Source organism: Camelina sativa, chromosome 19, assembly GCF_030686135.1.
Source record: "Camelina sativa cultivar CO46 ecotype springtype chromosome 19, ASM3068613v1".
Classification (NCBI taxonomy): Eukaryota; Viridiplantae; Streptophyta; class Magnoliopsida; order Brassicales; family Brassicaceae; genus Camelina; species Camelina sativa.
This window is the reverse complement of record NC_141898.1, coordinates 10,696,723-10,723,649: the sequence shown is the minus strand read 5'-3', so window position 1 is coordinate 10,723,649 and position 26,927 is coordinate 10,696,723. Positions and strand designations below refer to the sequence as shown.

The 26,927-nt window shown below is 37.4% G+C and overlaps 3 protein-coding genes and 2 pseudogenes across 8 annotated transcripts; 1 reads left to right on the top strand and 4 right to left on the bottom strand.

The window, feature by feature from the left end:
* Positions 1–225: 225 nt before the first annotated feature.
* On the bottom strand, positions 226–3,879 carry LOC104748391 (uncharacterized protein At1g51745). Its single transcript, XM_087502872.1, has 3 exons — positions 3,142–3,879; positions 1,666–2,657; positions 226–1,236 (listed from the first exon to the last, which is right to left on the bottom strand). The coding sequence occupies exons 1-3, from the start codon at positions 3,330–3,332 to the stop codon at positions 488–490; spliced, it is 1,932 nt and encodes a 643-aa protein (XP_087358998.1). The 5' UTR covers positions 3,333–3,879; the 3' UTR covers positions 226–487.
* Positions 3,880–4,801: 922 nt separating this feature from the next.
* On the bottom strand, positions 4,802–11,897 carry LOC104766026 (uncharacterized). 3 transcript variants are annotated; one of them, XM_087500862.1, is made up of 13 exons: positions 11,237–11,839; positions 10,707–10,887; positions 10,340–10,566; positions 9,832–9,890; positions 9,445–9,519; positions 8,970–9,313; positions 8,806–8,874; positions 8,612–8,697; positions 6,222–8,303; positions 6,059–6,136; positions 5,849–5,960; positions 5,258–5,308; positions 4,802–5,139 (listed from the first exon to the last, which is right to left on the bottom strand). In XM_087500862.1, exons 3-13 carry the CDS (start codon positions 10,384–10,386, stop codon positions 5,089–5,091), a joined length of 3,054 nt encoding a protein of 1,017 aa, XP_087356988.1. In that variant the 5' UTR covers positions 10,387–10,566; positions 10,707–10,887; positions 11,237–11,839; the 3' UTR covers positions 4,802–5,088. The 3 variants fall into 3 exon arrangements, with proteins under 3 accessions (XP_087356988.1, XP_010488138.2, XP_010488135.2); XM_010489836.3 differs by lacking the exon at positions 11,237–11,839 and having other exon boundaries at positions 10,707–10,771; positions 10,847–10,887; XM_010489833.3 differs by lacking the exon at positions 10,707–10,887 and having other exon boundaries at positions 11,237–11,897.
* Positions 11,898–11,936: 39 nt separating this feature from the next.
* LOC104766025 (ubiquitin carboxyl-terminal hydrolase 7-like) lies at positions 11,937–15,695 on the top strand (annotated as a pseudogene). The gene is made up of 14 exons (XR_015590703.1): positions 11,937–12,061; positions 12,182–12,316; positions 12,416–12,461; positions 12,591–12,771; positions 12,876–12,968; positions 13,085–13,200; positions 13,345–13,404; positions 13,489–13,608; positions 14,047–14,155; positions 14,482–14,543; positions 14,735–14,804; positions 14,892–14,972; positions 15,049–15,130; positions 15,209–15,695. The product of XR_015590703.1 is annotated as a ubiquitin carboxyl-terminal hydrolase 7-like (transcript).
* Positions 15,696–18,297: 2,602 nt separating this feature from the next.
* LOC104766023 (dof zinc finger protein DOF3.1 pseudogene) lies at positions 18,298–19,398 on the bottom strand (annotated as a pseudogene). Its single transcript, XR_015590702.1, has one exon. The product of XR_015590702.1 is annotated as a dof zinc finger protein DOF3.1 pseudogene (transcript).
* A 1,671-nt stretch (positions 19,399–21,069) lies between these two features.
* On the bottom strand, positions 21,070–26,508 carry LOC104766022 (serine/threonine protein phosphatase 2A 55 kDa regulatory subunit B alpha isoform). 2 transcript variants are annotated; one of them, XM_010489829.3, is made up of 14 exons: positions 25,753–26,508; positions 25,043–25,146; positions 24,854–24,949; positions 24,650–24,769; positions 24,110–24,313; positions 23,669–23,763; positions 23,452–23,570; positions 23,032–23,155; positions 22,504–22,627; positions 22,218–22,286; positions 22,046–22,137; positions 21,879–21,956; positions 21,716–21,783; positions 21,070–21,619 (listed from the first exon to the last, which is right to left on the bottom strand). In XM_010489829.3, the coding sequence occupies exons 1-14, from the start codon at positions 25,859–25,861 to the stop codon at positions 21,480–21,482; spliced, it is 1,542 nt and encodes a 513-aa protein (XP_010488131.2). In that variant the 5' UTR covers positions 25,862–26,508; the 3' UTR covers positions 21,070–21,479. The 2 variants fall into 2 exon arrangements, with proteins under 2 accessions (XP_010488131.2, XP_010488129.2); XM_010489827.3 differs by having other exon boundaries at positions 25,043–25,164; positions 25,753–26,138.
* Between the last annotated feature and the right edge of the window lie 419 nt (positions 26,509–26,927).

Genomic DNA, 26,927 nt, shown 5'->3' with positions numbered 1-26,927 from the left:
GAATTTATGTAGATATAAATCAAACAATTGAATTTATATAGATATATTTCAAACAACTGAACTTAATAGAACTTTTGTAAGCTAAAAATGTTACAAGGACTAAAATAAAATATATAAAAAAATTTAAGGGACTCAATAGTGCACCTTCAAATTTGAAGGTTTACTATTCAACCCCTTAAAATTTGAAGGTTTAAGGGGTTGTTGGAACTTAAAACACCTCAAAGCGACAAAACATAAGCTCTTTAGAATATATGTATATACAACTTCACTTCCTTTTTTTTTTCGTTCTTTCTCACAAGGCCTATATATGTATCTCTGTATTGTACAGTAACACCATCCATCGCCCCCTAAGACCGGGCTAATTTCATCTCGGTGAATGCTTAAGAACCGAGGTAAATGAACGTAAGAAACAAATGGCAGGAAATAGAAAAGAGACCAAACTCATCTCATCATGTATTGCCTACAATGCTCTGTGCACTTGTCTCGTTCATCCCTTCAGTGCTTCATTTATCCTACTGAAGGCTACTTTAAGAGGGATGCAAGCTACAACTCTTTCTTTCGTCTTCTCTATCATCACCTTCTTCTTGCAACTTACTGTCAGCTTCTGCCCACTTAGTGTTGAGAGACACCTTGTCTTTATGGATAGAGATAAAGATTTATTTGACTTTGATGATTTATATGGAGGAAAATGTGAGGCTTTCTTTTTTGATGACGGTTTTGGCTTCGCATCATCAACCATTGGCACACCAAGGGGATTGAGATGACGACTCACAATGAGGTCACATGATCCATCTTCAAGCACTTCAACCGTTGAAGGATGCCCAACAATAGCTTCACCATTCAATTTACTCCTAAGGGAAATCAGTGGAACATTCCGGGGCTTATAGCTGGCTTTTACCTCCTCAATCTTCACGTTATACATTTCAGAATTTTTTCCCATAGCTCGAGTACCAAAGCTGAAATGACCGTTTAGCTTTTGATCAGAGACAGAGCAACGAGACAGAAAATTGTTGTTGGCTTCGGCGTAAGCATTTCTTTTTTCTTCTTGTTTTTTACTCATCTGCCTTGAATTCCTTTTCCCTTTTAGCTGCCACTTTGAAGTGCTCTTCTCAATCAATCCATTACTTCCTTCGTTTTTCACTACATCATTATGGCTACTCTGACTAACCCGCCTTGTCGGTCCAGAAACAACAGCCTTCGTGGGTGAAGAACATGTGAACGCTGCCGTCGTAATTCCTGGAACAACAACAGATGTCAGTTCAAGTCATGCTGATCCCAACCCAGAAAAAGAAGCGAACAAATCCGATCTACTGAATTTAGAGTTTGATCCTAACAGGCAGAGAAAGAAATGACACCAAAATATCAACCTAAAGCAAGACCAGAAACACGCAGAAACAATTAGCCATACATAGACAAGTAAAAGAATTATGAAGCATCACGATTGTCCAGACATAGGTCATATAAGCACTCTAATCTATCATGTGATAAAAATTCAATATAAGGTTTTTAGGTACCATTCTGCTTCCTCTCTTCCTAATAGTGGAGATATTCAAAAATTTCCAACTAAAAGTAACATTAGTTTGAACAAACATAGAGACACACTGCAAATGCACTCGATATATACAATCACCAGAACTTTTATAAAAAAGGTTAAGCAATTTATACCCGTAGAGTAATTTTCTTCTCCAATCAGTGGAACATCAAATAACACATTGGACGTGTCATCATTTGCCGAAAGTGATATGTTCGAGATTTCACTCTCTTTGGCCTTGCTATGGATCGCATCAACATTGTTTTCAGAAGCGTTTGAAACAGGGACATTCTCACATAAAACCCCATTGTTGTCCGAATTATAATTTTTGATTACAGCAGAAACTTTGTTTTCTGAAAGCCCTGGAGGAGGCGAACAATCAGAATTGACAAGTTCATCACGGGTAAGAGGAACAGATACCATAGCTGTACTCTCTAACACTTTTGTTAGTGGCCGTTGTCGGGTTCTTCTTATAGAGTATTCATTAGCATTTCTAACAGGCGACCTAGTTCTTTTCATTGACGGCGAGCAATCCCTGCTACTACCATTGGAAAGACTCTCATTCGTCAAAGAACCATTGATGTTTGTATCACTTTTAACATTATTTTCCTGCTTATCCTCGAGCACTGCACCGACATGTACCTTTCCTTTTGATCCTACACCCAGTCCAATATCCTCAAGTCCTCTCATTCGTTTATTTCCTTCAGTCCGATCATCTTCCGAGTCATTTGGTGTTCTTCTTCTCTTCACTGACAAGGGCTGCACCTTAGAAGCTTTTACCTTATTGGTTTTTTTAAAAGACTTATTAGACTGCAATGCAACTTTAGTCTCTGCCATATCCCCGGAGTCCTCCACATCCCCGGAGTCCTCATTGCCCTTTCTGGAATAACATCTTTTAGGAACCTCACCAGATGTACTAGCCTTCTCAATACACTCTGGGTTATCTTTGGCAAGGTGTGCACTCTCAATCTCTAGAGCATGGGCAATGGCATCTTCTCGGCGGGCATATTTGACAGCCTTCTTACTAGTGGTCGATACAGAAGCTTTTGCTATCTCAATGCAAGCATCATACTCCCCACAACGAAACGCCTTCACCCTCTTGGACTTTTCAAGATTATACCAATCCCTGGAGAGATAAAGAGTAAAATAATTAACTAACTAACTCTGTGACCTATCAGACCAACTAGTTCTATCAAGGGCAAAGTAGTGAATCATTTGCAACTGAATGACACAATCAATTTGACAAATTCAGAGGCGCAGAACAAACTCAAGACGGGAAGAACAAGTAGCATGTTGAAAAACTGTAATCATCTATGAGAGATCATCTTCTGGTAACACCTGAACTCACTCAAAAACCAAAACTTTCATACATTCGTCCAAAGGTCTAACTTTTTCATATGGGTGGGTATTGAAAGAGATCAAACAGAGTAAACAGTACTTTGTCAAATTTCCATCAATCATTCAAAAAGCAAAATCGTATAGGCAATGATTACAAAAAGCTAACAAACAAGAATGCTCAAAAGAGAATCCATTAGGAGGAGTTTGACTGGTATACTACTAAGCCAAAGCCAATAAGGAAGAGATTAAAAAATAGAGTAGTAGTAACTCACACGCTAGCATCGGCACGACCTAGAAGCTTAATAGGAGTGCCAGATTTAGGAGAAACGATAGTACCGTCAGGAACCTCGTGATGAGCCATAATCCGACCCGGCCACCATGACCCGTTACGGCGTCGGACCCAAACCAAACCTCCTACAGACGCATCAATCGCGTTACTGTTTCGCTCATCACTACTACCCATCACCCAACAAATCCCCTCAAAGCACCAAACCCAGAAAACTCCTAAAAATTGATCTAACGAATTCCCAACAGATGAAGTCAATCTCTCGACCAAAACAGAGTCATGAATATCAGAGGCACGATCTTCAAACCAAACAAGCAAAATCGACGCCCCACGAGTTGTAAGCGCTTGTGAGAAAGGTTACAAAGAGGGTTTTATTGAAGATCAATGAATGAATACAGGAAGGAACAACAAGAGATCCAGTCACCAGTTCTTTCTAATTTGGAAGTTTTTGTGTTGTTCTAATCAGTAGCAGCGACACCGCTGATGTTTGATTCAAGGGTTTTCGGCTTTCTCCGGCTCGGAGAAGAAACGGAGAGAGAGAGCGAAGACGACGGAAGACGGCAAGAGAGAGAAAAATAAAGTTTTTTTTTTTTTCCTTTCTTTTGGTTTTGAGAGAGTTTGGTACCCAAAACCAAAAACGAAGGCCAAAGGTGTCTCTCTGTTCAACTACGTAACGAAACGGCTGCGTTTAGGTTTCCTTCTACTATACACTTTCATTTTGGTCACTTTATTATTATTACCTTCTACAATTGTGATTAATTAAATTTCGGGTAAAATGTCATTAAAATCCCTAAGTCTACATTTTCGTTGATTTAAAATCCGAACTCTGCTTTTGGAAGTAAAAAACATCAATTATTTGTTGACTTCCAAATCAACCGCAAACTCTCGTTGACTTAGCATTTTGAGGCACAACGTTAAGTGGTCAAACGGAGAAATTAAAAGAGTTAATTATCCGTTAACGAGATCCGTTAATAGCAAAACGATGCTGTTTATAACACCCTAAAACCCCCAAATTGAGAAATCGATTCTCAATTTCCTCAATTCACAAAACATAATCGATCTAACCCTAATCGAACATGATATCTTCGTTGACGAGAAGATTTCAGATCTCTTTTTGTTATACACCGGAAGAACGGTCAACCAGGATTCTCTTCAGTTCTCGATGTAAAGATCGTTACACCGGCTCCACAAACACACTTCAATGGCACTCCACGATCGAACGAAGCTACCACCGATGTTATTGAGCTAGAACTCATCTCGTCAACTCGAAGAAGAAGAGAGAAATCGAAGAAGAAAGGAGAAATTAAAAAAGAAAATATAAATTGAGATCGATTAGGGTTTGTGAATTGGAGAAATTAAGAATCAATTTCTTAATTTGGAGGTTTTAGGGTGTTATAAACAGCGTCATTTTGCTATTAACAGATCTCGTTAACGGATAATTAACCTCGTTTAATTTCTTTGTTTGACCACTTAATGTTGTGTCTCAAAAGGTTAGGTCAACGAGAGTTTGTGATTTATTTGAAAATCAACAAATTAATTGGTGTTTTTTCCCTCCAAAAACAGAGTTCGGACTTTAAATCAACGAAAATGTAGACTTGAGAATTTTAACGACATTTTTCCAATTAAACTTCATTCTACATCCAGAATTGAATCGGAATCGGAATCTACATTGATCTTTGATTCCCATGTACATATTAGTTTATCCAGTGACCCAACTAAACCCAACTGCAGAAAAAAAAAAAAAAAAACCCATAAAATCTACTAAAGGTCCCCAAGTACAGCTCACACAAAATTGGGCCTATGAATCATTTCTAATTTCACAAGAAAAAACAAAGCTAACTTTCAACAACAAGATGACTCCAAAGGAGGGGGAGTATCAACCACCTCTGAGTACTAAGATCCCTAGAGTTTTGGTTTCAGGCTTTCAGCTCCATCAATCTTTTCCATTAGATGATGCGTAGTCTTTCATTCTTTGTTTCAGTTGCTGCAAGAGGTAATCATATTTTGTGGTTAATAACAACAATACAAGCTAACATATGTTTCCAAAGGAAGATGATTAATTAAAAAACTTTGGTTTTTAGGGGGAGAGTTTTGTAACTCACCTTCAATTCTTCGTGGAGAACAACAAATACTTTCTTCAAACGTTTGTGCCTCTGCAGATTTTGTGACAGATAACATATATAAGCACAAGTCATGATCAAGTATAATGTACAATCACGACAGGGGGAAACTCAGCATGATTGGATCGGTAAATAAAATGCAGATAAGCTGAGAGATTCCCTTTCAATACATAGACACTTCTTCTCACTCTCCTATCCCTACGCTTATGTTTTCCTTTACTTTGTTTGTCATGAAGAATTGAAGATCAATCTAGGCAACACAAGTGGACATGTTTCCTACCCCAATCCAATTTAACCCATTACCTTATGCGATAAAATTCATGTCTTTCATATTTTCCCAAATCTTACACAAGCAAACAATTTTATCATTCACATCCATGAGAGGTCAATCTCCAAATTTCATTCTACATCCAAATTTTTATATGACGCTGGAAATTCATCTGATGCCAAGAAAACTTCAATAAATAAGTTGAGTTCTATCTTCAAAGATACATTTCGAAAAGTTTCATATTCTAGTATTACAAAATATAAGAGATAAATAAGTAGCAAGTGGTTAGAGAGATAGAAAATTACCTCCCCATATCTGCAATAAGATTCCTTTATCTGCTCCACAATTTTGTTATATCTCTCCACATCCCTTCCTTTTGCAAACCCAAGGTCTTGGCCCAACTTTTGAAACTCATTTCTGAGAAAAATGGACATATAAATATATATATATATATATAAAAAGCTGAAAATCTAGGACAACACAAATGATCAGAGTTATGAACGAAGTCTAGCTACCTGTGGTTCTCTAATATCTTGTTAACGGAGCAGTACATATCATATTTGTCCGTATACTCCTCCACATAGGCTTTATACCTGAAATATAAAAACATTGTTATCTACTCACAAATGTAATATTAAATTATTAGAATTCCAAACATTAAAGATTCATTTTACTCACTGCAAATGATCACTAATTGGTCCCTTAAGCTCAGGAGAAGCTTTCTCGTATTTCAAATAAGAAGAGTCTTCTTCATCGAAAGATGTCATTCGCTTCTCCCGGACAGCACTGTCACCTGGTATTGAAGTTGCATCTTTGTGTCCATTGATAGAATTTGAAATTGAGATAGACGCATGTCTTTTGCTCTCCCTTGATGAGCGGGATGTGGATGCTCGTTTGGAGCCATGCTTTGTAACAGGCGTTTTTTTGTTTGTCTCTCCATAACCTTCCACACTGCTTCCTACTCTTGCTCTACTATCTTTTTGTCTTGATTTATAAGCTGCATCCTCTAAATTTTTATTCTGTGAACCAATTTCAGTATCTGTACCTGTAAGGTTCTGCCCATGTGACTGCAAAGCCCACTTTTGGGATCTTTCTGAATCTTCGACAACGTGTCCGGGCAATTCTTTGATACCGTTGATAGCATGTGGAGGAGCTGACTTTTTTGAGTCAGATTTTTTGGACCTCCGTTTATCCGAGTCAATACCTAATTTCTCGGAAGTGTTTGGTTTTGAATTTGACTGCCTAAACGAAGTTTTCTCTTCGACTGGCTTCAATGCTGTATCTTCGCCAAATGGCTCAGGGAGCTCACCCAACTCCAATTCCGAAACTTGTTTTTGGAGGACAGATCCGTTTCCCTTAGGTAATTTCTCCACATGTACTCTCTGGCTATCTAAGGGAGACGAACCTAAGCCCAAGCCTGAAACAGTCTTGGGATCCTTGTCACTTCCATCCAGTTCACCTTGTTTTCTATCAGATGTCTCGGTAGGTAATGAAGGTCGAATGGCTGAATCGCCATCTCTTTTATTCCTTGGAAACTTATTTTTCAAATGAACATCATCTCTTTGATTGTCCCTCAAGGCCTTTCTTGACCGACTAGAAGGCAATTCGTGCGGGAAATGGCCCCCTTCATCAGATTTACGAACATTTCCTAAGGCATCAGAATGTTTGTTTGATTTACCTGAACTATCAACAGGCTTCATTTGACCATGTCTATTCGACTTTTCAATAAATGATTTCTGAGATCCTCTAAGTGGATCTATCGTTTGACTGGCTGAAGAGTTTCGAAGTTCTGCATCATACTTGACCTCTGAACGCTGTGAATCTTTACCTAGGGCAGGTAACTGATTGCAACTCTGGGATTTTATATTTTTATCCCGTGCTGATATCTGACTGTAGTGCTCAGAATCAAGGGATTTATGGTCCTGGTCTTTTGCCAGTCTCTCGCAGATGTCAGGATTGTCATTTTTAAAGATATCCTTTGTTGTATTCTCTGTGTCATCAAACAGCTGTCCAATAAAATTTTGGCGCTCTCGCAGCTTGTCATGACCAGATGCAAAATGTTCCTGCCCTGAAATGCCAACTTCTTTATTTGCAGTGGGACTGGCACCAGTTGTTGTTTCCGTTCTCCAGTTATTATCAGAGAATTTTTTTCTGTCAGCTTCAGAACCATGACCCTCATCTGAACTGTTCCCCTCGACATCAACTGCATCAGACCCATGACCATCAATGTCAACTGCATCAGAATCATGACCGTCAATGTCGACAGCATCAGAATCATGACCCTCGATTTCAACAGCACTAGCACCATGACCTGGGAGATTCATTGCACCCCGTTCAGCGGACTGTATTGTCAGTAGAGGCTCTTCGCTCATGATATCCACGTCCTCATCAGAACCGTCCTTACTGTTAGAAGAAGCCTCACTGTCACTGCTGCTCCCACTGTCACTTCCAGCTGCACTTTTACTGTCACTCCCACTGTCACTGTTATCACTATCACTGTCACTATCACTAGAGCTATGAGCGTGGCCTTCTCTATTGTCAGATCCTTTTTCTTCATGAAAAATACCAGGTGAATGATGCTCAATGTCAACATTTTCCTGCATACTCAATTGCTCTGCTAGATGCACAGGTAAACAGTCTAGTGAACCTTCCCCGTTTCGCTCGCACGCAGAAACTTTCTCCATGTTATTTCCCCCTGGAACAGGTAACTGATCGCGATTGCACTCAGTGGTTGGTAGCACTTGCTGGTGTTCAGGTGAACTGAAGAAAAAAAAAATTGTACTAAGACCAGATACAATTTAGAAGTATAGAGAATGCATATGGTGTGGTTGATAGCTTCTCGAGTTCATTCCATATTAAATAAGATAATAACTTCAGCTAATTAACATAGACTCCTAAATCTTTAATTAGAGTTCATTCTGCACTAAAGAAGCAATGTTTCATGACAATATTCTTTTTGTATAATAGACATTATCCTCATGCACCTACTTAAATTTCAACCACATTTCATTTTCTGATAGAGTGTTGTACTGCAGTGATAATTCAAATATCGTTTAAGCCACACATACCTTCCACTATCAGGTGAGTGTTTTTTATAGAAACCCAACTCTGCTTCTGGTTTTAAGAAATACCTTGGAGCTTGGAAAGTTGCGATCTGGTTATCAACAACAATTAGGGTCACAATAATACATACTGCGCCTCACGAAACCACACAAAATCACATGTTATTAAAAAAACCCACACCAAAGATTTCATGACTTACTTTTTTCAAAATTATCTCAATCTTCCTTGCGGCATTAGGGATTCTATTTCCAACAGCTTTTTCTAAAGCCTATAGAGAAATGAAAAAAGTGCGGCATCAACATGAAGGAAACACGTACTAGAAATAAAAATAGCCACATATCTGGGGTTTCATCCATGTATTACCTTCAAACTCATTGGAGCCTCTTTTAGGATATCAACCAGCAGTGTCTGCAAGTCAACTTCTTTATTAACATTGGTTATTTGGCACCCGGATGTGTCCCTTAATGCATTATCTTTCCAGGTTGATGGTTCTTTTTCGCTAGAAAGCATGTTCTCTCTGCCCTTTGTCTGGACTGGTTTGATATTCTCGTTAGCTGCATGAGTTTTAGCAATGTTCCCTATCTCATATGAAGGAGGGGTATTGTATTGATTAATAGGAGACGGTCCTGGTGAAGCTGATAGCCTATTTTTCACAGCAGGGGTAGAAACCCCTGGTTTGAAAGAAGGCTTTGGACCTCCGATAGGAACTGTCATATAGTACAAAAAGTGAAAAAAATTGTGGTATCAAAAAACAGCAAGGAAATATAATAGAGCCCAACAGTATTTGAAACCCTAACGTGTTACCACAAGCTCGTCGCAAAGATTTTTTTCTATATACCTGGAGGTGGATCAATTTTTCGCTTCTTAGGCGGAGGTTCCTTCTTCTGTTTATTTGACATTCTCCATGGACTTCCTAAAAGCACAGGGAATATGTTACAATATTATTGGTTATACCCAAACATTATCACATGCTAGATAATCAAAGGTTTTGAACCCAAAAGAGAAGAAAACCTGAACACGCAGTAAAACTTAAGAGCATGGGTTTCAGTTTTAAACAAGAATGGCTATCTACGCTCATGTTCTTAAACCACCGAGTTTGAAAGGAAAAGGAAAAATATGGGAGGTACAAACAAGGTTTAACAACAATAACATATTAGCAGCTCAAAATTCAAAGATAGATAGATGCTGTTTAAACGAAGACCAGATAATAGAATGAAAAAGTTACCTTCAGCAAGAGCTAACTGCTTCTTTAATGATGGATTCCCAGGATCTAAAACAATTGCCCTGTCATAAGGAAAAATGTAAGGGTATTTAAGGCATAAACACTTTGATGAGAATAAAGTTATGGACACAAAAAGCAGTACACACTGAGAAATTTTCTGTGAGTTTGAGCTTTACAAAACAGCTCAACATACCCAAGATGAAAAGATATATGAGTAAGATAAAAGAAAAACCCATTTAAGCCATAACTAACTCAGAATGTAAGTAATGACTGACATCCATAGCAGCGTAGCTGTACTAAGATGACAATGTGTATACGGATACTTTGCTCACAGCTCCACCAAAAATTATATGCTATCGTGCCAAGACTCATAAAAAGACTACCCTACCCATTGAAGACTGCAAACCCAGAGAAAACTAAGAGAGCAGACACTTTTGCAGCTAAAGGATAGACTATACTAAAAACTTATAGATATTGAGATGCAACCAAAATGTCTAGTTAGAACTTGTACTTGCGTGATTTGGCTCTCTGTTCAGCTTCAACTGAGCGCATCTTCATATGGCTTGTGGTTGACTCATCTAGAGTTCGCTGGACGTTCAATTTTCGCCAAGCACATCCAGCCTCAATCAGCAAACCATTTCCATCTTCATCACTTTGATGTTCTTCATATATATCACATAAATCACCACGCTCCCCAGACCAAGTAAATTTGAACTCCTTTCCACCAACATTAATAACCTGTTTATATCAAGATCAAAAACAGCTTGACGGTGTCAAATTCAAACAGTTAAACAAAAACCCATAAGGACACCTGAAGGAAAGACATGGTAACCAAAAAGAAAAAAAGAAAAAAACAGATGCAGTGGGAGATATATTACAAAAAGGTATGCAGAACGACGCTGATATATTCAATTGACAACCAGTCTTATTGGCAAAACCACGGCTATACAAAGAAAGCAAATCGACAGTAGGATAAAGAGACCATAGAAGCAGCAATTCAATTAGAAAACCAACATACCATACAATACGTGCTCAACCAATAAGCAAGTCAATGTCTACCTAGAATGGACCAAGGAAATAATGAGTAGCAATGGTTAGAAAGGTATTACACAGGATAGCAAAAGCTATACAGATGCCAGAATCTATTTGTTTCCTGTCCAATACTACAGTACCATCTAGTTTCTATAGGACCTGTTTCCCCCAATTTCAGTAATCTAGGGTACCTTGATTGAAATGAATTGCCAATATGTTCGATGGCACAAACCAAAAACGAAGTTAAAAGTACAAAATCAAAGCAAATTCAAGATTCACCCCAATGAAAGAGTGCAACTAGCTTGAAGCAATTCAACTAAAATCTACAGAAATCTCCCTAATCTCAGAATTTGAAAATTGAGTAGAAGAAACTCACATTCCCAGTGCTATTGTTAGGAAACGCATCGAACTTGATCTTAGCAGCTCCACCTTGTGCCTCGAGACGCTTGATCTCCTCCACCAAATCAGGAGTTAACCGTATAATCATCCCAAAAGCGGAAGAACTCTCCTTAGGAACAATACTAAACGTTTCCTCAACCGCCGGAACCGACGTAGCCGCCTTAACGCTGCTTGTAGTATTATTATTCCGCTGGCGTGGAGCGGCGGAGCCACCAACACCAACAGAAGACATCCTCCCGACGGGAGAAGGATGTCGGTTAGTAGGAGGAGGGAATGAATTACGGTTACGAGAAGGTCCCCCGCCACCGCCACCGCCACCGCCTCCACCTCGACCACCACCACGCTTCGACGATCCTCCGTGCATCTTTCCGGTCAAAATTGCGCCGCCGTCACTGCAATTTCGTTACAACCATGTATTGGCGCATATGTGTATTGTTAGAGATTGAACTGATTGAGACGCGCGAGCAAGAGGAATAGAAAGAGAGAGAAGAGAAGAGAAGAGAGACGATGATTAGAAGAGAGAGAGAGAGAGAGGACCCAAAAGGCTTTTTCTGTTCCTTCTTCTTCTTCTTCCACTTCCTCTTCTTTTTTTTTTTCCTTTTAATTTTAATTTATTTTTATGTTAATAAAACGCTGCCGTATTGGGCTTTAGGTCTGATGTGTTTATCAAGCGAAGAAGGTGATAAAAACCTGACCCGACTTGATCCAGCCTAACCCACCCGGTTTGGGTCCGGATATTTAGAGACGAAGAAGAAGAAAAGAAATCAAATTCGCTTCACTTCGCCATCAACCATGTTAACAGGTCAAATCTTCTTGAGCTTTTGCTTTCGTGAATCGATGGTATTGTATTCTAAAATGTATCTTCTTTGATATGATTTGTGATGAATGGTAATGTAACATTGTTGTGAATTTTTGTATACAGTCAGTGTGAAGTGGCAAAAGAAGGTGTTTGAGGGTATTGAGATTGATACTAAGCCAGCCTCCTTATGTTTTCATGGCTCAGTTGTATGATTTCAGTGGAGTACCTGGATCATGGTCAAAGGTGGACTCTTGGAAGGTAATTTGATTTCAACACCCTGCTGCGTGTTTTGTAACTTTGGTAATGTGTTCCTCAATTTGTTTTGCTGATGATGAGTTACCGCATTGTGCTTTTTAGAATGTTGCAGGATGATGCAGATTGGTCCACGTTGGGACTGAAAAATGTAATTTTTTCTCGAATTCGATTGGTGACGTTTCCCTGAATTGATTATGATTTCATACTCTTTTTTGAGGTGCATACATACTAAATTTTCACTTTAGGATAAAAAAACTGATGATGATGGGAACTGCAGATGAAATAAAGGAAGGCTCTAGAGAAAGGTCCTGTTTTTATGGAGGATCTTCCTGAAGAAGAGCAGGTGATAAGTTGTACGATGCTTGTGTGGTTTTGGTAGTTGGCAATAAGCTGTATGGTGCTTGGACCCTAATCACTAATCAGTGCACCTTCATGACAGTTCATGGGGAAAAGAAAAGGCATGGTTTTCTTTCTGAAAATGTGAAAACTAGTGGTGGCTTTTTTTAATCGTTTAGAAGTTTTGGCTTCATATGGACTGACGAATATTACAAATTGGTTACAGGGTTACATTGCTGGCCTAGTCAACACCTGCTACATGAACTCAACGATGCAGTGTTTAAAAATATGTCCCAGAGTTGAAATCTGAATTATCCAAGTGAGTCTATATCTTAATCTTTCTGTTTTAACTAAAGAAACTCATATATCTCACTTATGATATGCATTGCCGCTATCTCGTGTAATTAAAATATGTTTCTTGATCGTTTCCCACAGTTACCAATCTGCCCGAACCAAGGATTTGGATCAAACTTCTCACATGCTCGCAGTTGCAACACGTGGTGAGCTTGATAAAAGTGTCAAGACTGTTGCACCTATGCCGTTCAGGACGGGTATGTTATGTTCATGTATGCTTAATAATATTTGTGGTTTTTTTTACTTATTCTTGGTAGTTCTCATCGTTTGTTTCCAAATTTCTCATCATTAGATTTGGGTGTTTAAATTTACCCTCATACCAACTTTTGGTCTTGATGCAGGTGTTACAGAAAAAATATCCCACTTTGCTCAGTTGCATAATGGAAATCACATGCAACAAGGTTTGCTGCTTTTTTCAAACTCGGTTGCATTATGGTTTTAACCTTCCAGTTTTTAAATCATGAAACCTTGTAAACGTGTGACAGGATGCTGAAGAATGTTGGACACAAATGTTGTACACTCTTTCCCAGTCCCTAAAACCACCATCGCCTAGCGAAGATCCTGAATGCTGTGAAGGCTCTTTTTGGTCTCCACCTTTTGAGCAGGTCACAGTACAAATTTGAAACAGATGCTCTCTTCTATGCTAATATATTTTAGATCTTTCCTCTTTAAGTTTGGTCTCATAGATATGTAAACCACCTTGCAGTATCGATAAACAGAGAGCAATACTTGAATACCTTTGCTTACTGCTTTTCATTCAGCTAATGTATACCTTTCGAGTATATAGTTGAGATGCTTGAAATTGTACAAAACTTTTGTTGCAATTGTTGGAGTGCATCGGTATGTGTGTGTGTGCGCATTATGTATGCATGTATGTATGTATGTTGTTTAAGGCCCGCGCAACAAGGCAATATATCACATTTTTACTGCTGTACAGGTACATTTGAAACCTAGAAATGTGAATCCCTGAAAAGTGTTTTTCTCTCTTTCCGTGCGTAGAAGGAATGTGATGTCTCTTAAACAATCTAGTACTGTTGCTGTAGGTTGCATTGCCAAGAAAGTAGCGAAGAAAGCTCAGAGACAGAATCTGTATTTTCTCTGAAATGTCACATATCACATGAGGTGAACCACTTGCATGAAAGACTAAAACATGTGAGTAATTTTTATCAATCCATTGAAGATTTTTGTTTCGGTTTAAAAAAAATAAAATGGTTATGTGGAAGATCTTCCGACGTTCTTACTCAGACATATGTCTTTTGTCCTTGAGAAAAAGAAGTCTCAAACTTATGATGCATTATCTTGGACTCAGATTCTTGATTTATTATATCGTGCAACCTTGTATGTTGTAATTGTTTGATACTTGTCTTAGAATAGTCCATGTGTAGAAACTTTAGGCCAACTTTGTTGGATTTCCCATGTGCACTATCTCACAGACGGTTCATATGATAAAGAGTTACAATTCTTCTGGCTTGCTGTAGGGACTGAAAGGAGAACTTGAAAAATCATCTCCTGCTCTGGGTCGTATAGTTTCATTGCCAAGGTGATAAGTCCCTGCTTACTATTTGTGTCATGTACTTGCTCTTATTGGTTCCGTGCAATCTTATTGTGACAGGCTTTATAACCAAAACATCTTCCAGAGGAAAAACTTATCAAGCGTCTAACTTAATGATACTTTACACTCCGTTTTCTTCTGACTTGGAGTTTCTTAAACTGTTATTACTGATCTTGAAGGTATTTAACTGTTCAGTTTGTGAGATTCTTCTGGAAACGGGAGAATAATCATAAAGCGAAAATTCTCCGGGTATGGTAGCTTTCTGTTTTGTATACTAAAGAGAACTCAGATGCACAACATTTTTAATGATAGTGTCGACGTTGTTGATCTTTGAAGAAAGTGGATTTTCCGCTGGAGTTGGATATATAAGACCGTTGTTCTGAGGATCTTAGAAAGAAACTGGAAGTTCCTCGCCAGGTATAGACTGCCATTTATATTGTGGTTTTATTATCTGAAGTGGTTGACCAAATCAACTGACAGCTGTTTCTTCCAGAAACTGAGAGATATTGAAGGTCAAAAGCTTCGTCTGCAAGCCAGTGCAAAGAGCAGCTCAAAGGGTGATGACTAATGCTGAGGTACAATATGTATAATATGCTTATTAACACTGCCCTAAATACAATTTTCTAAGATCTTTGCTATATATATCTCTCCAGGGAAACGGAAGTGGCGAATCATCAACCAGTGACCAACAGGGACCTATATTCTCTAAGAACCGGTTGTCAACATCTTTCTTGTCTAGCTTGGAATGCGCTGTATAGTCTATATGTTTGGTTCAATAGGTTCTCCGTCTCACATGACCAGGATTTATGACCTGGTCTCGGTGTTGACTGTTGACCCACAAAGGAAGAAACGCAGACTCTGGGCATTATGTTGCATGGGTCAAGCAAGAGAGTGGTCAGTTCCAATTAAAAAACCCCAACCAAAATGACTTACTGTAACTCTAAACCCCACACACGTTTGTGTCATTTAAAACTTGGTGAACACCTTTACACCCGTCCTGAACGGCATAGGTGCAACAGCCTTGACACTTAACTCTTTGGGGAAGGTGATTGGCATATTGCATACATCGTAATGTACAAAGCCCGTCTCATTTCCATATGTAATTCTCTTATCTTCTCTTTTATCTCAGTTCTTGAAACATTTAGATCGTTTAAGCTTTAAAGAACTAAAAGAACATGTGTGTGTTTTCCAAGTTTCTTTTCTACAGAGGTCCCAATCTGGATATCACGAATCCACCAATAGATATGTTGTAAGTTAATAATGTCAAAGAGATAATAATAATGAGAAGGAAAAAAATTTGGATTTGATTGAGATGTCACATGTAGAACAGTTGAGATGAATAGGACCAGTTTCAGTTTGTCGTAATTTATCAATCACGGATCAAGGTCAACAAAGAACAATTCAAAATCAACTTGTTTGACAACAACAACAACAACAAATAGTTTTTATTTGTCAATGCTTCAATGGATTCTGATAACAGTAAAGAAATAAAAATTGGAGAAAAGGCAAAACATTAATTGAGCAGAACACAGCCCTTACAAGACATGTGGAATTGGTTACATGTAATAAGTAATAAGGAGTGGACCATTACCAAAAACAGTCTATCAAAGTTTATGAAACAGTGAGCCTATCATAAGAGGAATTTTCAGAGATGATAGCTTTAACACATATAGTTAAACACTGTCAATTCAACTTTAAACCAATATTGATTCTTCATTTCAATTCATTTCCCTTAATTAGTCTCTAAGAAGTGGACCATTATTGAAAATTCGGTATCTTAGCGCTATCTAGTATCTCTATAGCCTCCCCACATGGACCACCATTTAATTTGCCAGCCACTTTTCATTTTGACATTTTTTTTATTATATAGATTTGCTTACATTAAAAATTATCTCTATTCGAAACTTGATTTTCATAGTATGGGTTGTGAGCCATCAACATCCATTATTACATATGCACTACACTAAGATTTGATCTTTTGTATCCAAAGTTCCAAACATATTAAGTATATAAAATACAAATACTTTGATTAATCAGCGCCTAAAAATTCTTGAGAGTTTTGATTGGACATGGTCCGCAAAACATGCCTTGGTGCATTTCATCTTAAGAGTTTTGATTGGACATTGCATGCAAATCACGCCTTTGGTGCATTCCACTCACAATTTAAGAAAAACAAAAATTGTGAACCTCCAAGTTATCCCAACAAAAAAAATTGAGAATAAAATTACACAAAAAAAAAAGGAATGCAACTTGTTGTTCTTTGTCTCCCCGGTGCAATACAAGTATCTCAATTTGGAAGAGCTAAATTTTGTTACCACATTGGATCTCTCGTGTATCTCTATCTATCTTTTCATTTCCAAAACAGTTTTATCGAACCACTACAACCCAAAAGCCAAAAGCTTTCTGATATATATATATATATATATATATATATGTTGAGGTAAACGATCTTATTTTATATGAATAAATAAGATAATGCATATAAACATTAAACATAGTAACAAACAAGCTGTCACTTAACCGATATGAGAATAATTAACTAGTACATAATCGATGTAGAATGTTTGTGTGACATTGTTCTCCGATGTAGAACAATCGTGCGTACAACTTAAAGTAATAGCTATTAGCTTGTTAATAACAATAACTTAGTGATTCAATTAATCTGAAGTGTTCTATAAATACTAATTCAATCTTTTGCATGTATCAGTATTGTATATTACCATCTCAAAACTAACCCAAATTTTCTTCAGTTCACGTCGATCAAACATTTTGTGATCACAACAAACTTCCGCCACAACACTTAATTAGAGCGAAAACGACCTAAAACCTGATGATGTGGAGTATCTACTTACCGTGAGAGAACCATAGACACCACTACGATATTCTCCACAAAAACCAAACATATAGCCCACTCGTCTTGTGAATGCCATTCCACCGTTCTCCAAACTCTAAAAGACTAATGAGTAATATATATTTAAGAATTTTATACATCTGATAATTAAATTAGAACGAGAAAAAAAAATAGTATTGCATTGCCATTGCGCATGCAAAAATGGTCCCAAAACAAAATATAAAATATCATAGGTGAAACTACTTTTATATTATGTACATATAATATAACTTTGTTTTTTTCTTAACGACTTATACTTTTGTCTTCTCTTTTCTAAAATAATTGACACAATTAAAACCTTTTCATCACTATTATATGCAATTTATGACATAACGCCATCTAACATTTAAACCCAAGAAAAAAAAACGACGACTACTAACTAGTAGGTAGTCAGTATCATGGTTCTGAGACGTAAGCGGGTATAGAAAAAAAGTAATTGTATAATTAAAATCTGTCACATGCCTTAAGAATGTGAATGAATGTCGTCTTTTTGCTGATCTATGTCGGTTCATGCATAATTAATTATATCCTAATCTATACGATTACACGAACCTAGTTTTGTTTTCAAACTTACTACTTACTAGTTCCTATCTAATAAAGTAATGAAATAATAGATATGGTACGTAATCAAATAAAAAAGTTCGTCGGCGAGATACCTCACGATTCAACCTAAAATAATGATACGGACAAAACTTTCATTTTTGTCACGTCATGAATTTTGTGGATGAGGAAATAAGTAGTAAAATACCACTAACAGTCTAATAAAATACTTTACAAGTCTTTTTCTAGTATTCTACTAACATTCTATAAAATACGTTTTAAAAAGGAAAAAAGAAAAGAAAAAACAGAGAATTTTCATCAAATCAGAGTTTTCTCATTCTATTACACAAGATTAAACAGAACCGAATTATATATAAATAGTAAGAGAGAGTGGTAAGGAGGAATAATAATGTTACCAAAATGACATAAACATGGAACTGTTCACTGTCTACGTGATGACTCTTCTCTGACTGAGTCATCTAAAATCATGTAATTTACCAAAACACCTCTCTCGCTCTTCTCTTGTTCCGTTCAGTTTTTCTCCACTCTGTTCATAGCAAGATCGGTCCATGGGTTATTATTACTACCTGGTTCGGACCTCCTCAAACCCAAACCCATACCCATACCAGGATGATCCCAACCGGACCCGTCAAGCATGATCCCTCCTCCAAGACCAAGCTGCATATTAGAAGCCAAAAGCGAGCTGAAGCTCCCACCAATCTCCATACCTTTCACGTCTTGGTCACCGATCGGGAACCCGTAAAGCATCCGGGTCGGATCCAACTCCGGGTTTTGTTGATTACGTGGATCAAGATCCGGATCCGGGTTTTTAGTCTTCTTGTTTGTGTTGGAAGAAGGAGGAGAAGAAGAGGAAGAAGTGGTGGATCGTTTGGTAGCGTTCTTGCGAGAACCACCACCGACGGGGACGTTACGTAGAGCTCCTCCTTTAGTCCAGTAACGACGGCAGTTTTTGCAAAAGTGACGAGGCTGCGACAGGTTGTAGTTGTTGTAGTAACAGAATTTGGTGTTTAGTGAGTCACAGCGTGGACACTTTAGCTGTTCTTGCTCTGCAAATTGTGGTTGTTGTTGTTTTGCCATCATCGTTTGGTAATAAGCTGCTGGATCCTGCATTTTTCCTTCTCTTCTTTTATGATCTTTTCGTGTTTCTTGAAAAATTTGTCAAATAATCAAGAAAACAAAAAAAAAAGATTTTGATTGAGGAATTAATTGTGTTCTTATCGCATAAATAAGACAAAAAATTTGAGAGAGAGAGAGAGAGAAGAGAAGAAGGAAGGAAGAGGAAGAGAGTGTTGGGTTTAAAGTCTAAACGACAAGACAAGTTTGTGAGCTGTGGTGTGTGTGACCAGTCTTATAGGGCAACCCAAAATTACAAGATTAATGCTATCCTACGTAATCTTCCTTCTTCTTCTTTTTTTTTTTAATTTATAGGGATTATATTATTTATGTTAATTGATCATTAATTTTTGTAATTAGAAGACAAGAGGATGGTGTTGAACTTTTTTTTTTTCATCTCACTTGTTGACTTCTTTAACTAATAGTACTATATATTATCATAGAGTTGTTTTGTTTGATGTCATTTTGTCGGAACGATTGTATAAAGAGTAAATAAAACGGAAGTACTAATTTTTACTTTTATATGTCTAATTAATTCGAAGAATTGTTTGAGTTAGTAAGATCAATTAGCTTTTACAAATGTAGAAAAATAAAAGTTGTGAGCATTATGGTTAAAAAAAAAAAACTTTGAACAAATCGAGGGGTAATAACTTTTTCCAACATATTTGGATACGCCTGTCTTTGTGCCAATATGGTTTTGTTTGGCTTCTTATGTTTAGACAAATATCGATTCTACGTATCTTTTTGTTTTCTATTATTTGTACTTTACTTTAACCCGAATACAAACACAATTACCTTTCTTCTTTCAAGAACAAAAGTCTCACTAGCTAGTGACTCTCAACTAACTTCTAGAGTAATTAATCTGATGAAATAAATTCCATAAGAGATCAAAATTTTTGGTTTGTCAAAGTGTTTTCTATTAGCAACAAAGTTGAGCAAGGGGGATTAAATCACGGAAGGAGCAAATTACCACATTCTAACAAATAGTAACATTTTACATACGTTCAAATATTTTGCTTAGAAGAGCCTTCCCATTTTAATTCTTAATTATATAAACTTGCCGACAAAAAAAAAAGAATTCTTAATTAAAAAACCTAACCAAAGAAGACGTCAAACAAAAGACAACCAAAACGTCAGAAAAGAGTTGTTCTCTCCCAAAGCCCCGCCCATTTCCCATGAGTTTTTCTTATCCATGCACAAGCCCTACACGTAGACTTCCATTTTTGTTTTTAATCAGATAAGAAATATTAGAAGTTATCAAACTAGTCTTCTTTATACATAATCAAATTTGCATTAAATAAGCATCATCTAGTGTTTATTATACTAATTAGCTTAGCTAAAAAGATTGAATATAATTATATATAAAAAAGGCACCGATCGAGTTCATCATTTCCACAACCCACTCTGGCTCAAGAATAAGTGTAGACAAATAGTAGTTAGCGTTCTTGTGAAGCAAGTATGTATGTGGTGCACTCGGTGACGATGAGAGATAGATCATTACACTCGAATATGTGAATCGTGGCCGTCGAGATTTGGAATAGAATCGGAGCCGTCCGTGTGTCGATGGATACAGAATTAAGGATATTGTCGTCGCGTTAAGCTGCCGTAAGAGCTGACCATTTGGCGTTCGTGTGTTCTGTTTTCCCAACACGTGGGGACTAACACTCCACTTTCGTTTGTCATTCCCATCATCGCGTCATTTCTACGGCTACGATTTGTGGCTGCGCTTCGACGCATGGACGGTTTAGATTTCATGTGGCCCCTTGAGAATATTTTTTTATTTCACAACCAAATCGTATTGGAGCATAAAGCTTAGCTACGAGACACTTGTTTAGTTATCAAAAACAAAGCAAATAATTTGTTACTCGCTCTTTAACGTGAAACATGGTGAAAGCATGTATATGAGAAAAGAGTTCTTACCCAAAAACTAACAAATAAAACATGGAGATATAGTACTAATCTTTAAATAGTTTTCAAGAATATTCCAAAATAAACAACTCTCAGAAGTCATGTAAGAGAGAAAGCTACAATCACGATTTTGCTTATAATCGGATTCCCTTTTCTGGTTCTTGTCCAACATTTTTAACAGAACACAAGTAAAAAGCTTCTAAAACTTAAGAGAAATTGGCGGATTTTACGTGGTTGGAATGAAGAAAAGAGTATCATTACTAGTGGTTGCTATTTCCTCCCCCGAAAAAAAAAAGAAGTCGTCAAGGATTGATACAAAGAGAGTATAGTTTTTACTTTTTAGCCGTGAGATGAAGATGCTGCTGATGGATGTTATATAAAAGCATTCTCTGATCCTTCGGTTTCACAAGTGCCAAAGCTTCTTCTCCATTTTGAGTATTATGTTTTGTTTTCTAAGCATAGTACATGTACAAACTGTTGGCTGCAGCGCAAGCTATCGAGTTTTCTGTTGGATGCCATGCGAGATGCAGCAATTTGGTTGTATGGTCGAAAGAATTAGCATTCCCGTCGACTCCGGGACTCTCTGCTGCTCCTGTTTCCCATTTTTTTGAAACTATTCATTTACCTTTATACTCGCTTCCCTTTATAGAGCTTGATACTAAAGACACTGGGGTAAAAACTCACTAACCTCTTCTAACCGCGCGCGTTATACTGCTTAGCGATCTTGATGGCCTCGAGGGAGTTGTTACTTGTCTCCTATTAGTTGAAAACACACAAATATGGTCCTACTTATATAGAGAATTAAGGCAAAATGAAAGAAAATATTATTGTCACTAGCACCAGTTTGTTACCTCATTGGATGTTTGCTTGCTTCCAAGGTTGTAGTTTCAGTACTTCCCGGGGAAACACCAAACACTCGGAAGAGATTGCTAGAAACAATTTAAGGCGGGGAAAGTTCATTCCAAAAGTATGAAGTGAATGATGAAATTAAAGAAGAATATGTGCATTGCAGGCACACCTGTAGGAACCTGAAGCCACTCGCAATCCATCCCCACTTAGACAACACTCGAACTTATCGAAGATTGAATCATTTTCATACAAATCACAGAGCTGGAGATGGTCACAAATAGGTAGCCATCAGTTATGCACTGAGTCTGTCGATGCACTATCATGAAGTACAAAATACTGACCTTTGGTCTTAAATGTTCGTGAACCTGGAAAGTTGATACTGGACCTGAGTCCATGTTGATGTCCCATAACTGACATGTTAAAAAACATAACCATGAGTCCAGTGATGCCAAAAAATAAAATAAAACCATGAGTCCAGTTTTCCTTTTCCTTGTACGCTACTTAGTTTTGAACCAATCAAAAATAACTTCAAGGTCATGGCATAACCATTGCCAATATAACATAAGTTCCAACGCTCTTGATTTAATGAGACATAATGCACAATGGAAATTTTGAAAAAGCATGGACCTTAAGCGTCATGTAGTCACGGCTAAGTATATATCTTCCTTCTTTTGCAAATTTGATATCCGAAACTGAAGCAATTATCTCCGTGAAAAATGATCTCGAACTTGGTGTCTCTGTGTCCTCAAACCTGCACAAAAATAGAAATGTTAGACCTGTTTTGTTGCAATGTCAGAAATCGCTACAAGAAAATGTGGTGTCTTTTGTTTTTGTCATGCAACTATGGTATCCTCATTTTCGGTGGATTATGACACATTGATCTCTAGCATACATATCTTAGTCTTTCAAATGTTTTTTTCTAGTTATGAAACAGCATTCGCTTTATCCGAAACATATTACTTCAACATGATTTCTAAAGTAGTTGAAGATACTATTATGCTATCCAGATGATACACCTTGTACCTATTCTGTTGGCACGAGGGATGTAACAATCACATTCTCATGGAGTAACTCAGATAATTCTACATATCTGGATCCTCTTTTCTATAAATTGCATTACTGAGAACCTTAGTTTGTAGCAGTCTCAAGACTTACAATTTGGAATGTGAGTCACATAAAGCTGATTGTCGCAGATCAATCAGGCGAATTGAGCCTTTCGAACTGCTATAGGCTAACGTATTGCAATGGGTAGGATGAAATTCAGCTGATGTTATAACCTCTGCAACAACGAACAGGATAAACATTGCAGCTCGAATTAACTCCCCCTCAGCGCAAAATTTTACTTAAAGCAAATCAAACATGCAGGTAGAGAGACAAGAAGAATGCACTTGTATACGAGCTAAGCATTTAACCCACAATTTATTGACAAGGCTATAGCATCCAAATGACATTTAAGAGCTGCATGCCTCACATTGTAAGCAGATAAAAGAGGGAGGACAGAAAGGTATGAAACAAGTTTGATCATCACATCTCAACAGATTATTTTTGTACCACTTAAAAAAAAACGCAGCTTACCAGTTAGATCTTCCATATTTGCAGGCTTGACATCAACAATGTTAAAACTTTGATTGCTGATCTCCAGGTTCCAAAGATTTATTCGCAAATCATCAGCAGAAATAAATGTCTCGCCGTCACTTGAAATTTGGTAGCAAAATAACCCAAGATAACAACATGATCAATACAAGTAAGAGGAAGGAAAACAACTATGTCACCAAATGGACGGATAACCTACCTATTGTTTGAGATTGAATTGATATGATAATCATGGGCATGAGTGTATACTCTTCGACATCTAGCCACAGGGCTGGTCTCATGACTAGTAGTTACCTGTAGGTTGTCAAATCTTATAAGTCTATACTCAAGCAATATAACTCGGCAGATGAAAAGAATAGAAACTTCGAAATCAAACGTAGAGAAGGCCCAGGAAGGAAAAGAAACACAAAAGACTAAGACTGAGAAACTAGAGGTACTTAGAACTTTCAGAGAACTAGCAAAACCCTAAATTGATGTGAGTAAAACTTTGACCATGCAAGCGCGTTAAAGAATAGCACCAATCAGAAGCTTAAAAAGCTCTTGCTTCTTTGCCATCAGGTGTTCCTATTGTAGTTCTTATTGAAAGTAAGATCAGCACAAACGATAAAGAGAGAACAAAAAGTCGTGCAGAGTCAACTACCACAGGTAATCGCAGCAATGGGACTCCTGGTGGCAATGAGAAGTCATTACTTAAAGAATTGTTTACTTTGTCAGGTAATCCTCCATTAGTGAGGCATGCGTTTGTACTCTTTGAGTTACTTGAGCTTGCAACACTTCCATTGCCTAGAGTTCTGGAAGAATCTGTATTTATATCACAGATCTTCTTGATCTTTTTATCTTGAACCTGTTTAAACTCTCACATGAGAAGAAGAAAATAATTCCCTTTAAATATTCAGCTCGAATGGTAACTGATAAACAAGATCTATAGAGAATAATCAAAGGAAAAGATATGTAGTATGTATCCATCTGATCAAAACACTCAGGAAGTAATAGCATGTAACACTGTTGTTGCCTAGAAGGTTTTAATTCCAACATTCTAAAGACTGTTCGTGAGCGAACCAGTTTTTTGTCATACACCATAAACGTCCAGTAAAAAGCACAATGTAGTGCAGACCACAGTTCTCATCAAAACATTATGTCATTCAAAGAACGAAACATGGAATATAGTTGAATTTCTAACCTTCCAAAATTTGATGGTTTTATCATTCGTTGAAAGGAGAAAAAGAGCACCATTTGCTGTTTGAGACCATCTAATTTTGTTGATTTTCTCTTCTATCTCCAAACTCTTGAGGTAATCAAACTGGTAGACAAAGATCGACCATGAAAAGCCAAAACAAGGTATAACCTATGTTGTAGGAAGGAAAAAATAAGGTGAAAGACGTACCTCAGGTTCATGACTTTGAAATTCAGTTTTATAACGAAACTCCGGGTGCCTCAGTGGATAGTCTGTTCCTTCCAGATCTCTTCTTGCTCCACTGGCCTGTAATTAGAAGCATGCAGTAAAAAGCATCACAAAACATAACCATCTCGTAACACATTTAGAGAAAAAGCTTGCAAGAGAGAGAGGACATACATTTTTGGAATCTGTTCTCTCAAAAAGAACAACACGTCCACCACGGTCCCCAGTAGCAAGATGGTCACCAGATTTATCAAACTCAATCGCAGAAATAATATCAACTGCAGAGGAAACACCAGCTACAGTTTTAAGAATTCCAATCCGATTTAGATAACATCTTTTCTTCGTAATGTGACTACAATAGAAGCTCTATAGAAATCTAGTAACTCAACCCAACTGCAACTCATGAATCATTCACATCCAGCAACATACAGAAATCCTAATATGCGAGAAATCTCCAAAAAGAACACTGAAAAGTTAAAAGAGTTCCTTTTTTGCTGCCAAAAAAGTAACCTTAATTCTTTTAAGCAATGCTCAACACTCTCTAAGCTAATATAAACGATACAATGTAAATTCTTAAACCTGATAAAGAAAACAAATCCTCCATCTCAAACGTTACTACGCATACAAAGGGGAGCATAGACACGTAAACAGATGAATACAGAAAACATAACCAAGTTAAGCAGCAGCACCAAACCACATCAGTAATTGAATCATTATGACTGTAACTACACAAATTCCGATCAAAGAACAAGATTTTACAATGACCCAACACCTGATTAGGCCTTAAAAATCCAAAAAGACTAATAGATCTATGTATAAAATATGCATGTAATGTAATGATAATACAAAACAAGTTAAACAAATCTCGATGGGGCTAGTAGTACCTTCTTGAACTTCTTCACCAGCGCTGCGTTCACCAAAAACCTGAGAAAATCTCCAATCCAGAGGCTGAGGTAACTCTCCTGAACCTCCGACCTCATCACCACCGTTCATCTTCTCTCTGTCTCCCACTGTGACACTCTCTCTCTCTCTCTCTCTCCCTCGCAGAGTAATCTAACAGATTAATGAATCAACATCAGAATGAATGAATCAGATCAGGAATCGCCAAAAAGAACACAGCTTTCGAACTTGTGAGATGGGATTTGTTCTCACTAGTCCCTATAGAAGAATCATTTGATCAATATCAGTATCAGGAAGATTCCCAGATTTCTACAAAACCAAAATAATCCACACACTCTCTCTCTCTCACCATTTTTATTATTGTTAAGCCAAAAAAAAAAAATTTGTTTTTTTTTTTCTTTATGTGAAAGGGCAAAATCGGTATTTTTTCCTAAAGAAACGACCGAACCAAAAAAAAAAAAAGAGAAGAAAAAAAATCACTGTTACCGTTTGGTTTCACTTTCATCTGTTTTACAGAGTTGAGAAGTCTCTTATGACTTATGTTAAGTGTCACATGACATCTACAATAAAATCTTCCTCAAACTCAACCTCATCCTCATCTTCATTCCTCTGAATCCTTCACTTTTTCATATACTTGTGAGACTTCTTCGTCCTAGTATGAACATTTTGATCAGTCCTACACAAGGAGAAAAATGAATCAGGGTGATGAAAGAAAAGACATCATAGAAAGGAAAAGAAACAACAAAGTGGAAGTCGCACAAGACGTTGATATGGATCAAGTCAAACTACAAGGGGAAGAGTTGTTTCGTTTTGGGTTAAGAAGTTATTGGGCCATTAACATATCTAAGCCCACTTAACAATTGTGTTTTTTTGGTGACTTTGGTTAAATTATGGAACCCGCAAAGAAGATCTTCTAGAAGAGGAGGAGCAGCAAGTGAGCAAAGAGACAAGACAAGAAGCAATGAGAGTCTTTAGTTTAACTATGCTAATAGGAAAGAGTGTCTTGTTGGTTATAATGTCTAGCTAAGCAAAGTTTTTAAGAGTTGCTGGCGTTTAAAGTGATCTCTAGTACTAGTAGTTGTTAAGTCTAGAGTCCAAGTAACTGAGTGTAGTGTAAGTATGTGTGTGTTGTGTCTTGTAAGAACTATCTTTGGTGATC

Bases quoted from the DNA above. Each gene is read 5' to 3' on its own strand.
- LOC104748391 (XM_087502872.1), bottom strand. From the start codon at position 3,332: ATGGGTAGTAGTGATGAGCGAAACAGTAACGCGATTGATGCGTCTGTA. The intron at 2,658-3,141 runs GTGAGTTACTAC...TTATCTCTCCAG, and splicing joins GGTCGTGCCGATGCTAGCGT to GGATTGGTATAATCTTGAAA. The intron at 1,237-1,665 runs GTATAAATTGCT...TTGTTGTTCCAG, and splicing joins AGAAGAAAATTACTCTACGG to GAATTACGACGGCAGCGTTC.
- LOC104766022 (XM_010489827.3), bottom strand. From the start codon at position 25,861: ATGAACGGTGGTGATGAGGTCGGAGGTTCAGGAGAGTTACCTCAGCCT. The intron at 24,314-24,649 runs GTTAGAAATTCA...GAGTTTAAACAG, and splicing joins AAACCATCAAATTTTGGAAG to GTTCAAGATAAAAAGATCAA. The intron at 23,764-24,109 runs GTAGTTGACTCT...GACAACCTACAG, and splicing joins CATTGCTGCGATTACCTGTG to GTAACTACTAGTCATGAGAC.
- LOC104766026 (XM_010489833.3), bottom strand. From the start codon at position 11,623: ATGCACGGAGGATCGTCGAAGCGTGGTGGTGGTCGAGGTGGAGGCGGT. The intron at 8,304-8,611 runs GTATGTGTGGCT...TTTTTTCTTCAG, and splicing joins CACTCACCTGATAGTGGAAG to TTCACCTGAACACCAGCAAG. The intron at 6,137-6,221 runs GTGAGTAAAATG...TTTATATTTCAG, and splicing joins CCAATTAGTGATCATTTGCA to GTATAAAGCCTATGTGGAGG.